We start from the raw sequence: 14,611 nt of genomic DNA, 5'->3' as shown, positions 1-14,611 counted from the left end.
ACTCAGTGACCTTGGTGTTAAAAGTAGCGCCTTAAAGTGGAAGACATCATACCTCAGTGATCGCCAACAGATTGTGTGCCTGGGAAAGGATTCTTCTGACCCTCAGACGTTAGAATGTGGCGTGCCCCAGGGTTCGGTCCTGGGGCCTGTGCTCTTCACGGTATACACGTCTTCACTGGGTCAGCTCCTTCGCTCGCAGGACATGGACTATCACTTCTATGCAGACGACTCGAGTCTCTATCTTATGTTCCATCACAATGACATTACTATCACTGTGCACCGTCTAGAGAAGGGCATAACCTCAGTTCGGCAATGGATGTCACACAAATGCCTGAAAATGAATGACTCAAAGACTGAGGTGCTTCTAATATCATCAAAGCATCTGGCCAGAAAGATAGAGTGTCCAAGCATCATTATTGGTGACCATCAGGTGGAGCCTAGTGATGTGGCAAAGAGCATCGGTGTCATAATGGACAAACATGCCTCTATGGAAGACTATATAACATCTGTGTGTCGGTCTGCTCAGTACCATCTCTACAACATCGGAAGAATACGAAAATACCTCACCGGAGAAGCCACAGAGCAGTTAATCCATGCATAACATCTAAACTGGATTACTGCAATGCACTTTTCTGTGGACTACCAGTTAACAAATAAAACGACTGCAAAGGCTGCAAAACATAGCAGCAAGGATCGTTACACTAACACAACGTGTTGTATCGATTAGATCGCCATGTCATGTGTAGTTTACTACAATCAACTAAATCATACTAATGACTAAGTATTTACAATCGCATATATATATAGCAGTGTTAGATTCATGATACGAGTTCACCTAAATAGTATACAGTATACTAAAAACTGTTATGGCTCATTTGTAGAATTACTACGTCATGCACGGCAACCTTGATATATTGGTAATTTTGCGTTACAGTTTGCTACGCGATGATTATCTATACGTATCGGGCAGAATACGATCATTTCGCATGTTCCCTAAATTTGCATATTGTGTTTTACATATGTATAGCTGCACTGCAGGATAAACAATGTGGTTGTTGTCTCCGTAAGTCAAATTGTAACCAATCTTTTCAACCGCAAATTTCAAATCGCAATTTTAATCTACAAAGCCTGAACGAAAACCAGGGATTATGGAATGGCCTCTGATGCAATTCCAAATTCGTGCACCTTCTCATGCAACCTCTTGTTTCGGTCCTCCCCGACCTATACTGATGTTCAGGTTACATCGGAATTCATCTGGAAATTTGGGGAAATGAAAATCTCCCCAAACACACACTGTTAGTAACCTTGGATGTGTCTTCTTTATGCGCAAATATTCCTGACGAAGATGGCATTTCGGTGGTAAAACCCGCACGAAGACAGACTTGGCTGAACTGATGCAACTCAAGTTCATCTTGACGTGCCCATGAATCTGGTACAACAAACACTACCTCCAGAAATCATGGCGCCCCCATGAGAACAAATATGCCCCCTGCATGCCTTTGCCACTATCTTAATGGATGACCTCGAGAAAACATATCTATCTCGACTAAACTTGGTTACGTTTCATTGACAACATTTTCACGGTATGGACCCCATGGTGAAGCAAATCTCAGACTCTTCATTGATAATTTAAGCCTCGTTCCATGATCCAACACACTATCGAATTCACTGCAAATTTGTCTAGACATTATGCACACTTTATGAACAATCCTGTGACCTTACAAACTGGCTTGTTCAATAACGAACAAGCACAGCTACCTCTTACCTAACAGTAGTCCAATAGGCCTATACATTTGAGACGATCATTCCTGTTGAAACAGCGGTTCCCGTTGTACATGCCTTCGCATGCATGCAGACTGATTCTCCACACAATAAACTTACGTATATACCTGTGTGCCCGTGATTCACACTATAGTGATTGTTAATGTATGACCCCTTACGTTCGCTAACGTTATTGCATTATTAACAAAAATTCGAAGAAATAAAATTTGTTTATCATGATTGTTATTGTTAATATGCGAGATTATTGAACTATAGGAGAAGCACACCAAGGTTCTATAACGCCGTTGAAGATGTAAGGTATACACCCCCCCCCCCCGTCCCTGCCCGCCCGCCCCTTCGATATTTAACTTGAGCTTTCGATAGAAGGATCCCTGGAATCTGGAGGGTTTAAAATGTCTATGGTGACATTGATCATCTAATGAATGATCAAATACTGTAAACAATAAGAACATGGAAGCATTGGTCATTCCATGAACCATGAACGATTTGGGATCAAATAACTTAAACAAACAAGGACATTTAAGCATTGATCATCTGCGATGTGCGATCAATGACGTAAACAAACAAGGACATTTAAGTAATGATCATTTGATGGACCATGCATGTGCGACCAAACGCCATGAAGACTGAAGCATTGAATACTAAGAGATTAAGTAACTGTTTTACGTCAGATTCTTGAAGAGTGTATACCTTTTGCTCTGTAGTTTGCACTTAGCAAATAAATGCCCTTAATTACTGATAACAATAGGTGTACTTGTTGCCTAGGAATGTTTACTGTAGGTTGTGTCACGTGGCCGGGATGTACACAGTATATACGGTGACAACATTACAACATGGCGAAAAATACCGCCTTGATTACAAGGTGGCATACACATACTTTGAGTCTATATCCAGAAAAATTGCCAACAAATAGCAGGAGAACATGTCTTTTGATATGTTTTCAATCAGGATCTGGTTTTTGTTGCTTGCATGTTGACGAGCATGAATGGAAGTACGTATGGTGCAACAAGTTGGTCAATTAAGGCAAATTTAGACCCCTTCAGGCCTCTCATGAGCAGCGTGCGATTTTTATTACTACACTGAGTAAAGAAATTTGTTTACAAGTAACGAAAACTTCAGGCTCTCATAGCAAAAACCTGCACGGTCAAGCTACGGAAAATTGATGGCGCCACGAAAGGACAACTTGCAAGGTATCCAGTGATGGGTAGCGTTTATCTATATAGTGAAAACTTCCATCTAGACTATCTATCTAGATCACATTACTTCATTTAGTGTGTAAGTCAATGGTGCTTTTAATAATAATCATATGCGGGGGTTCTTTTTTTTCAGGCAACCATTACTCTCTGTCATGTTCATCACATTCCAGTCTGCTATCATAAAGGTAATAAAACAAAGCTCTCAATGTATATATATATATATATATATATATATATATATATATATACATATATATATATATATATATATATATATATATATATATATATATATATATATATATATATATATATATATCTTTTGTTGTTACATTTTGTTTACTTCTCCTTTACAAAGAATGCTTTGTTAAGTTATCTTTGAGCCGAGTATGATTTATGTTTATTTCACACGCACATCGATCTATTGCAACAACAATTCTTTTCCCTTTGGCCAACATAAGTATATCAATCATTCCAAACTCATCCCTTGCGAACTACGACTGACACACATAAATACACACTTATATCATTTTGACAGGTATACTATGATGGCGTGGTACATAAAACAGTTATTTATCTAATTTTATAAATAGAAACATTGTTTTCCATGACGATGTTCCCTACAATTATTACATAACTTGTCTTGTTACTTTACGTATCTTGTCACTAGTTCTTTTACAACGGGCGGTAATTCCACGCAGACCTATACATGACTTCGTGCGCCGGGACGCTTACTCCCTCTATATTCTCCCTTTAGGATCCATGCACGGTTTTTGATATTTTTCCATGTATACGATTGTCCGAAACGATTGAAGTCCGCTCCTTGCATAGGTGATTTCCTCATATGATATATAATATTCATTCAATGAAGGACTATGTAGTTAGTGATTATTTATACTTACAAGTGCGCATTTCTTTCATATTGGTCATTTTGGGTCACCAGAGGCCAAATTGTGGACACCTGTTCTACCGATTCTCCCACCGACCAGCCTATTAAATAACACGTGCGTTACGCCTCAAAAGAATAGGAGAGGCTGTTGGTCATTAGAAAATAGCGAACCAGACAACCAACGACGCAAGTTCCGTTGAATTAACCGTGTTGCTAACGATTACGTCGTTGCATAACAAATGTGTGCTCTTTGTACATTCAACGTTCATCGGAATGAACGATACCGTTGTGAATCACAGACCTGTATTAAATTGTTGCTTCCGTTGTTGAAGTATCCGTAGTATTTCGCAATTGTCGAGATTCAACTCCAAATAAAAACTTCAGGTTTGGATGTAGTTACATTGGGGGAATGACCAGGCGCCGTTTTCGAAACTTAACTGTTGCCTAGTTAGATTTTTATCAATGACCAATCTCAATACGAATTAACTGTGTAAAATGGTTCATTAGCTGCACTTGCATTATGTACTGGAAGTTTTCATGTGCGGAGATATTTCACAAACGTCAAGGAGAAAATAAACATACAGCGAAAACATAATTTAAAATATAAAATATCAATTTATTACAAGGAACGGTTCAATCTTACGAAGTACGTAATGTGTTTTAATGGCATTCGTAAATATGTGGGTTCATATGTTAATTTCTCAACTAATTAAAAAACTGATTAAACATCGATATCACCACGGCTTGGTTGCATCCCCTACACAGTAGAGTATAGTACAAGCCGCCCGGTATAGACTACTAACATTTAAAACAGGATTTATCATGGTAGCAATCATGGATACTTTTCATACATGGTTTATGGATTTTTATGTTGCCATATTGAGTACAGGAATCCTGTTGCTTGTGAGGTCAAATCTCATTTGAGGTCACCAGAGGTCAAACTCTGAAAACCCTTTTACACGCTATCTATGGGAATCGTGGATACTTCTCACACTTGGTGCGTGGATGGATGATGCATCACATTGAGTAGAAGACCCCTATTGTTTTTGGCGGAGGTGTGTATTACCACGTACAGTAGACTGACATGGGTTTATCATTCCATTGCGTTATTGTACATCAAACTAGTACTTCATGCCACTTATATTGTAACAGCTAAGTCGAGTGCAAATGAAGGCATCGAAACCCCAATGCATTGTGCATTCTAGTCTGAATTGAAATGTTATGCTAGCTCAAACCTAGGCGTCATTTATCAGGATCAGATTTATGGTTGCTAAAACAAAGGCTGCGGACGTATAGATCGGACATATCGTATATGTTAGAACAGTGGCGAGATAATTGATATTGTTACTATCACACTACACTCTTTGAGTGATACGGTGTGAAATATGAGTATTAGCTATTTGAAAATTAAGAAAAACAATCACATTTTCTTATAATACACTTGTAGGCCTAACAGCTTACTCCTAAATCGTAATGACTAATACACTAATGTTATTCTTCTTAGTGATGCTGTAGATGTTCCCTTTAAAGCATGAGCGAATTATAAATTTTCCGGTTAAAGTTAACTTAGGAGCCTATCGTTCATATAACTCTATGAGAGTAATACGCACAGAAACACTTACTATCTGAGACGTAAAACGAAAAATATATATAAAAAAATATGTTACAAAAAATACAATTGCTCTCGTGTGAACTGATGTGTTTAAAACTTAAGAAGCAAAAACAGCAACGTTCAACAGATCTTTCGTTCATATTTTTCTGATGCTTTGGCATCATGTTCCTCCAGCTTTTAACGATATCAAATATATAGGCCTACTGAGAAATCTTCTCTTAACCTTTAGGAACACTATTCGACAATCTTCTCTAAACCTCCGCTTAACGAATGCATAAATGACTGGATTAATACATTGTTAATAAAAAAGACATATTCTCCCATTATTTACAGCGAGTGAGCTAATGGACCACTGTTAATAAAGACTGCCGGTTAAAGCTAACTACACTCTTTGAGTTATACGGTGTGAAATATGAGTATTAGCTATTTGAAAATTAAGAAAAACAATCACATTTTTTTTATAATACACTTGTAGGCCTAACAGCTTACTCCTAAATCGTAATGACTAATACACTAAAGTTATTCTTCTTAGTGATGCTGTAGATGTTCCTTTTAAAGCATGAGCGAATTATAAATTTTCCCGTTAAAGTTAACTTAGGAGCCTATCGTTCATATAACTCTATGAGAGTAATACGCACAGAAACACTTACTATCTGAGACGTAAAACGAAAAATATATACAAAAAAATATGTTACAAAAAAATACAATTGCTCTCGTGTGAACTGATGTGTTTAAAAGTTAAGAAGCAAAAACAGCAACGTTCAACAGATCTTTCGTTCATATTTTCCTGATGCTTTGGCATCATGTTCCTCCAGCTTTTAACGATATCAATTATACAGGCCTACTGAGAAATCTTCTCTTAACCTTTACGAACACCATTCGACAATCTTCTCTAAACCTCCGGTTAACGAATGCATAAATGACTGTATTAATACATTGTTGATAAAAAAGACATTCTCCCATTATTTACAGCGAGTGAGTTAATGGACCACTGTTAATAATGACTGCCGGTTAAAGCTAACTTTGGAGCTTATCGTTCATATAACTCTATGAGAGTAATACGCAAAGAAACACTTACCTGTACTATCGGAGACGTAAAAATAAAAAATAATTAAAGAAAAATGTAACAAAAAAAAATACAATTTCTCTCGTGTGAACTGAAATGTTTAAAACTAAAGAAGCAAAATCAGCAACGTTCAACAGATCTTTCGTTCATTTTTCCTGATGCTTTGGCATCATGTTCCTTTCAGTTTTTAACGATATCAAAAAGGCCTACTGAGAAATCTTCTCTTAACCTGTAGGAACACCTTTCGACAATCTTCTCTAAACCTCCGATTAACGAATGCATAAATGACTGGATTAATGGCATTGTTAATAAAGAAGAGATATTCTCCCATTATTAACAGCGAGTGAGCTAATGGACCACTGTTAATAATGGCCGCTCTCGTATCTCTGGAAATATACCGCAGATACGTAGACGGCAACCAGGTGACAAAAAGAACAATCGTTGTCATGAGTAACATAAATGTTGTCCTCCTCTGTAATTTCCCTTTAGATGTTGCTTGCAATCTTGGGATATTGTTATTGCTCACTGTCGTTATTACTTTCAACGTGCCAGTTTCAGGTTTTGATGTAGTTTGACGATTTCCAGATGGCTGCACAGTGTCATCCGTTGCATTAGTTAGGTGAATAGGCCTATCATTAGTGCATTGAGCAACTGTGTTAGGCAAAATGTCAACGGAAGCAGGTGGTGCTGCTGTCGTCGTTAAAGTATTCATATCGTCTTCGTCCAGACTGCCAGTTGTATGTTGCCCAACCACCGCTGTGGATGTGTCAGCGATTGTACCGTGACTAGGATCAGTTCTGCGATGTCGTGCGAGTACCTTTGCCTTGGAGCGGATGGTAATGTATACCCGGATGTACATTACTGTAATAATTGTAATGGAGATGACGTAACATATACGCACTAAGAGTCCCTGTATGACTAAGACAGGCACTGGGTGAATTGCTGTACAAACACTCACGTTTGGCGACACAGTGACAGTACCGTATACATACAGTGCAGGTGAGGCCAACAAAACTGCGACCGAAACGCATCCCACTGAAACTACCCGTGCGAGAAACGGGGTGATACCCCTTCGACCAGCACGACAGACAGCGTAAAAGCGGTCGACGGCAATGGCTACAGTTACAAACACAGAACTGAAAACTGAAAAGAAACTTGAACTAAGGAATAGAGGGCAGAGAAATTTGACTGTGTAGCTCGTTTCGTGAGTCCAGTGATATACGGCTCCGAGTCGCAACAGACAAACCAAAAGATCAGAAAATGCCAGAGTTCTTATCAATATTGTTGTACTGGACTGAACCCGTTTCTTGGTGTAAACGTATACCACTAAGCTGTTACCGAAAAATCCAATCAAGAACACCACGATATTGAAGACGACCGCTACTATTACGTAAGCTGCCATTTGGTTAATGTACCTGTTCAAGATAAAAAAGAAACACAATAATGACGTCAAAGCATTTTTATAGGTGATAATATATATATATATATAGTATATATATTATCTGTTATATTACACATTAATATTTGGTGTATATTACGCCAATCAAAATACTCACCAAAAATACCAAAACCAGAGGAGGAAACTTGCAAATATTCATAATGTCATACATATAAAATGTACACAAAAATATATGAAACTTATATTCAATTAACAATTCCCGCTTCAAACATTTTCGAAAGGCTTCAAACTGCATGCCTTGCTCACCCAAACCATGAATCAATGAGGAAACGGGCAAATTTCCATAGTGTGTCATTGCGCTTTCATCGCTTGATGGAATTTGGTATCATGACATGCACATGCGCAGTTTGAATCAATCAATGATTCGCTATCTCGGAATCCTTTGTTTATGTCAAAAGTGCAATTTTGACTGCAACTGTATTTTTATTTTCTTGCCTTTATGATATGATAGCTTTAGTTGACAAGCTGCAGTCCCCCCCCCCCCTCCCCTTGCATTTTTTAATAAATTAAGATAAGAACGTTTGGCATTTCATGTAAAAGAATAAGTATTGTGATTGTGAATAAATATCAGGAGTGTCAAATCACTCGTCAGCTCTTTTGTTCACTACCTTTTTATTAAAAAATATTAAAAACGTACAAAAACTTGACTTCGTCGAATCGATACGAATAATTTCATTATCGAAATTGCATAACGTCACCACTGTCTATTGTATTTGCTTGTATTGTATTAAGCTCGTATTAATAAAGCACGGAAAGTTGAGTTGAAGAAGAATGAAAGGAGTATAGATATATATAAAAGAAAAAATACAATTTTATTAGTTTGGTTTCATATCTATAAGTCCGTGTTGTTCATAGCATTTTCAGCCAGGCAGTTATTTAATATGCTTTTTAACAAAGTACACCTCTTTTTCATCTAGTGTTTATTGTTCAAAGCAGAACAAGCAGTGTTTTCATTCTTAGTATATAGAAAGCTGTTGAACAGAAAATTGTTTAAAGAATGACCTTAGGCCATTTGTATGTTATAGACCGCTAAATAAGACAGTGCTGTCAGTCCACGCTTATTTCTATACCACTTTTTAACTAGTGGAAAGTAAAACTTTTAAGACGTTGAGGTCAGTCATAAAAGCGGCTGGACTAATTAGCTTAACTGACTGACCATTAGGTCACATTCCTCAGATACAACACAAACCCTAATAAGAAAAAAAATAAGACTTATAAAAGGCCTCAAAACTTTTACAAGGAGTTTTTTGTCAACTTGTCAACTTGGACTAATGATGTCGAATGTCAGCCGAGGGTGCATGCTCTGTGTAATTCAAAAAGTTAAAACAACATATTTTGGTTGATTTCTATAATTCAATAAGAAAAATATTTTAAAACATTGATTTCTTTCATTAATATAAAAAAAAAGTAATTTTGGTTGATTTCTATAATTAATATAACAAAACCATTGGAGTAACAATGTATATAGAATAGGTTATATAATTATGGCCTTCAATGAGCGTTCCATAGATTTAGCATGCATCATGTTTGAGTTGAATAGGCTTTAAATTCAGATGAATTTCTTCTTGGCCTTTCACATATCAAGACTAGACTTTTTGGTCTTAAGTCATTCTTTAATGCTAAAATGGTTAATTGCATTCCGATTTATGTCTCTCACCACAAGTAAGTCTTTTCTATCTTAAAATCGCAGCAAATGAGAAATTTCAAATTGCCCAGTGAAACTGAAAACCTCTCTTCGTGTTCTTTTGTTTTATTTCTCTCTCTGTCTGTGTGTGTTCTCTGTCCACTTCTCTGCCCACACATAGCTATACATTTTTTTTTCCATTGTCAAATGAAAAGAACACGTTTTGAACAGCATCTAAAGTAACAATAATAACTATTTCTTGCTATTTAGAAGATCACTTTATATAGATAGTTCAATACGGAAAGGGAAATCAATTAACAAAAACCCATTTCCCAATTTCCATTAACAAAATATCAAAGTTATCAGAGAAATATAATGACGAACCAAGAAAACAGGGCAATGTTGTTGGGGTTTTTTTTATGAGTAAATGAAGTCAATTTAAATGAGGGCATGCCTTCATTAGTATATGGTTTTTGCAATGTATGGATGGCAATTATCTAGCATTGAATACAAGAATATAAATACTGATCTGAATAGATCCATCTTGTATCATGATTCAAAGGAACTTAAATTTATCTGGTAAACATAATGAAACTTTATATATGCTGCTTATGACGTAGTTTTGTCACGGTCAAAGAGTATAATGGAAAACATTTTCATCTTTTTTATGGAAAACATTTCAGAAACAAGATGCAAGGTCATTAGTATTGATAGAAACCACGAAACTCACAAACTGATTAAAGAAAAAAGAGATAAAAAAGGTACCTCCCTGTGTGTTTCTGAACCATGAAATCATGAAACTGCTACACTGGTATGGTAAAAGTTAAATAAAAAATATTAAGAACAGGTATCTTCCTGTGTGCTTCTGACCCTGCAAGGTATTTCTAGACTCCTGGAAGTAGGCGATATGACAGAGGGTGTGGAGGGGGGGGGGGTGGCGAAGTCACCGGGCCTACTATACTTGAGGTATGTATGTTCATATGTATACTGGATACTATGAAAATGACAATAACTTATTATTCTTCCCGTATATATTATCGCTGAACCTACTTGTTCCTGATCCCAATGGCTGTAGAAACCGCCACGAATAAATAAATAAGGTTAATATATATATATATATATATATATATATATATATATATATATATATATATATATATATATATATATATATATATATATTGAATGTGTAGCAAGTGGTATGACAGATATATAGTAAATCAATTGATTTACTAATATATATATATATATATATATATCCACAGGAAAAAAGTGGAAAAAAATGATACTTTCATTTCCAACTTTATTACTTAGAACGTTAACTAGATAACAAAATATTTCGAGCGTTAACACGGCTCTTCTTCAGTTATACTAATGAAATGGAGGAAACTAGACCTTATTGGTATTTAGCTTAGCATGTATGCTCATAAACGAGAGATCCCTGTTGAGCCCATTGTTGTGTGTGTTGAGGCGTAAGATAGTTTTTAGTTCCCGGTTGCTTCTTTCATGAGCGGTTTTGAAGAAGCCGTAGAGAATGACAAATTTGAGGTCAGATAAGTTGTGATTGGGGAGATTAAAATGTTCGGCAACAGGGAAACCTGGGTTATTTTTGCGGATACTTAGTTTGTGATTATTGAAGCGGAGTCTGAACTTTGTGCTGGTTTCGCCAATATAGGTGACCTGGGGGCACTTGCAACAATACAGCAGGTAGATGACATTGGCTGAGTCGCAACCAAATCTACCAGGTCTCAGAGTAGTGCCTGAGGCCCGGTGGAGGAAAGCGGGGGAGGGGTCGAGGTGTGTGCACACCAAGCATCTAGGTTTGTTACAGGGGATGTTACCACTCTCAGGTTCATTACTGGGTGGGGCGAGATTAGTGCGAACCAGCACTGAGCGGATGTTACGTGGTTGTCCATAGGCTATGACAGGGGGGCTTTGAAGAGTTCAGCTATTGTGGGGTCCGAACCTAGAGTGCCCCAAGATTGTTTGATTTCATTGAAAAGGGGGCGAAGGCAGGGGTGGTAGGTGACAACGAGGGGTAGTCTATCAGAAACAGCTTTTTTACGATAGGTTAGGAGACTAGATCGTTGTAGAGACAGAACCCGTTTGAGGTGGAAGTTAAGTATTCGGTACGGGTATCCCCTTTGAAGGAAGAAATCAAACAGTTCAATGGCCTTATTAAGAAAAGTTTGGTCATGTGAGCAGATACGCCGGTATCTGAGTAACTGGCTTTAGACAATGGAATTTTTGGTGTGGCGGGGATGAAAACTATTAAAGTGGAGATAAGAGTGCCTATCAGTGGGTTTGGCATACACCGATGTCTCTATTTTGTGATCTTCGATCATGACGAGTACATCGAGGAAGGGTATTTGCTTTGTGGACCGTTCGGTGGTAAACTTTATGGAATCGGGAAAATCATTGGCAAACGTGAAAAAGTTGTCAAGTTCTTGTTCGCCCATTACATTAACCCATTACATAAAAATATCATCAATATAACATACATAGAGACATGGTTTGTAAGAGGATGAAGAAAGTAATTCTTGTTCCAGGTAATGCATAAAAATATTAGCATATGAGGGGGCCATTCGGGTACCCATGGCTGTGCCTTTGGTTTGCAGATAATGGCGACCATTGAAGGTAAAATTATTATGCTCAAGTATAAACTTAATGAGCTGCGAGATCTCACCATGTTGGGTGACATCATTAGACACCATCATCTTATTACAAGCCAGGACACCTTCGCTATGGGGGATATTGGTGTACAACTGAAGAAGAGCCGTGTTAACGCTCGAAATATTTTGTTATCTATTTAACGTTCTAAGTAATAAAGTTGGAAATGAAAGTATCATTTTTTTCCTTTCCAGATATTTCTTACTTTCCAACACACGCCATCAGACATATATATATATATATATATATATATATATATATACATATATATATATATCATATATATATATATCATATATATATATCATATATATATATATATATAACATTAACCTTGAGTGCATTAAAAGCTGACGTAATGCTGACGTAATAGTCTCGTTGTATGAAGGGTATTATGTCCCGCACCTAACATATCTTAAGGTAAACCATATCATAAAACCTAGAGAAGAAAAACATCTATACATATCCTGTTTCCATTTTACAGGGACTAAGAGTTACAATTCTGCATAAATTTACCCTTCATTTACATAATCTTTAATCAACAAAATGAAGTAGTAACGACCAGATGATGAAGATTGCCTTTTTGTTTTTTTCTCCGATTTATATTTTGCTGAAGCAATCAGTGATATAAGTCTAAAAGTCCCAAAGATTAGAATTATTCTCGGCTGAACAGTTTGCTGCACTGGAGCCAACTCAATGCTGCTGACATTAAGTTAATTAGTCGTAGATACATAAAACAAAAGCTGGCTATCATCTTCTTAATGCACAATATTGACCAAATCGGTAAAACAAGGGCATTCTACCTAACGCATGTACGGAAGTAATAATAAAGATACATTAAGAGCACTACTGCAAAAGAGATTTGATTTAAGTGATGCAATCTGTTTACAGTGGTTCCACAAGTCCTGTATTTTCGATAACGAGGTCATGCATAATATTTAATGTATACGTCATAATGACGTTTCAGATTGAATGATTAAGTGAATTACTTTGAGTTATTATCTTTGATATATATTAGTTTTTGTTTTGTCTTTTTTTCTCTCAAAGAGAGAGTGTTTATAATTTGTCTGGGTTATTTTAAATACTCGAAATACATTCACCAAAACATAAACCTTTCGATGTTTAAGTTGCTAATGGTTACAATTATTGTATTATTTCGTGATTTAAACCAAAAGATAAAAGTTATGCCATCGCAAAAAAATTAATTCAATTTACCAATATGAACAGATTAAAGGCTTGCTAAGTTAAAAATTAAAAAAAAAACAATTTTATCGTTTATATTTCTGCTCTAATTTATATAGTTTAGAGATCAAATTATATGTTTTTGCGTTCATGTTTATTTACGTCAAAACATAACAGACTATAATTATTAAGAGCAAATCACTCATGCTGAAACGGGTTTTGGAAATGAAACATTTATATCAGTACTTCTACTCTCACCAGCAGATAATTCTAGGTGGAAGCAATCTTAAAGTAGATTAAAAATACAAATAAGATCATAATTATACAACTGTTTGAGAGAAGAAAACTATATATTTAGAGCAGAAAAAAATAGGTAAAATAAATTACACGATTGTAAATAAAATTGATACTTTTTTTTAACAGGTACCGTAACGTTTGCTTCGATTTATATTTTATAAAATTACATTTATGTTATTACAACTATAGGTTCCACCAAGACAAAAGCAGAATACTATTTGTAATACTTACCTAGTGTGTTCTGGGAAACGGAGATGCCAATCTGTTGAAAATTCTTCTTTTTCTTCTTCTTCTTAAACCGATGCCATAAACGAGCTTAAATTTGATTCCTTTTGTATTTTGTCCCCGGCCAAAACCGGAAAGTTACTTATCCTACAGACAGACTTGACCGTTGTTTCAATGTATACTGGCTAGAATCGATCATTATATATAATGGCATTTGTAATATTCCGAAATCACTCTTAGAATGGTACGCATGAAACCCTTGCCTCGATATGATTGTTCTGACGGTAGTCAAATTAAATCAGAGCCTGTGGAACTGCGTGTGACAATGTAAATCTATTATCTCAAGCTACTATAGAATATATATGTGAAAATATTGATACGAATATGGATAGAGATGGAGGTATATAGGCGGGGGATAAACAAAGGATGAACTATTGCGCATGCTTGGTGGTTTGTGAATAGATGAAATAATCCACTGTAAAAAAAGGGGAGGGGAGGGGGATGAAAAAGTTTTAAAAAAAGTTAACTTAATAAAAAAAGGCCCGCCGTGGCCGAGAAGAATATTTGGGCGTGCCCGAGCATGTGTAGGAGTCAAAGCTTTCGGGGGGG

The 14,611-nt window shown here is 36.3% G+C and overlaps 1 protein-coding gene across 2 annotated transcripts; it reads right to left on the bottom strand.

Annotated features, from left to right (window-relative positions):
• Nucleotides 1-4,547: 4,547 nt before the first annotated feature.
• Nucleotides 4,548-14,599, bottom strand: LOC139979578 (uncharacterized). 2 transcript variants are annotated; one of them, XM_071990521.1, is made up of 2 exons: nucleotides 14,009-14,599; nucleotides 4,548-7,960 (listed from the first exon to the last, which is right to left on the bottom strand). In XM_071990521.1, the coding sequence occupies exon 2, from the start codon at nucleotides 7,945-7,947 to the stop codon at nucleotides 6,742-6,744; it is 1,206 nt and encodes a 401-aa protein (XP_071846622.1). In that variant the 5' UTR covers nucleotides 7,948-7,960; nucleotides 14,009-14,599; the 3' UTR covers nucleotides 4,548-6,741. The 2 variants fall into 2 exon arrangements, with proteins under 2 accessions (XP_071846622.1, XP_071846623.1); XM_071990522.1 differs by lacking the exon at nucleotides 14,009-14,599 and adding an exon at nucleotides 8,102-8,226.
• Nucleotides 14,600-14,611: the final 12 nt, after the last annotated feature.

This window comes from Apostichopus japonicus, chromosome 14, assembly GCF_037975245.1.
Source record: "Apostichopus japonicus isolate 1M-3 chromosome 14, ASM3797524v1, whole genome shotgun sequence".
Taxonomy (NCBI): Eukaryota; Metazoa; Echinodermata; class Holothuroidea; order Aspidochirotida; family Stichopodidae; genus Apostichopus; species Apostichopus japonicus.
Note: the sequence above shows the minus strand (reverse complement) of the source record. Positions and strands in the feature narration are given on the sequence as shown.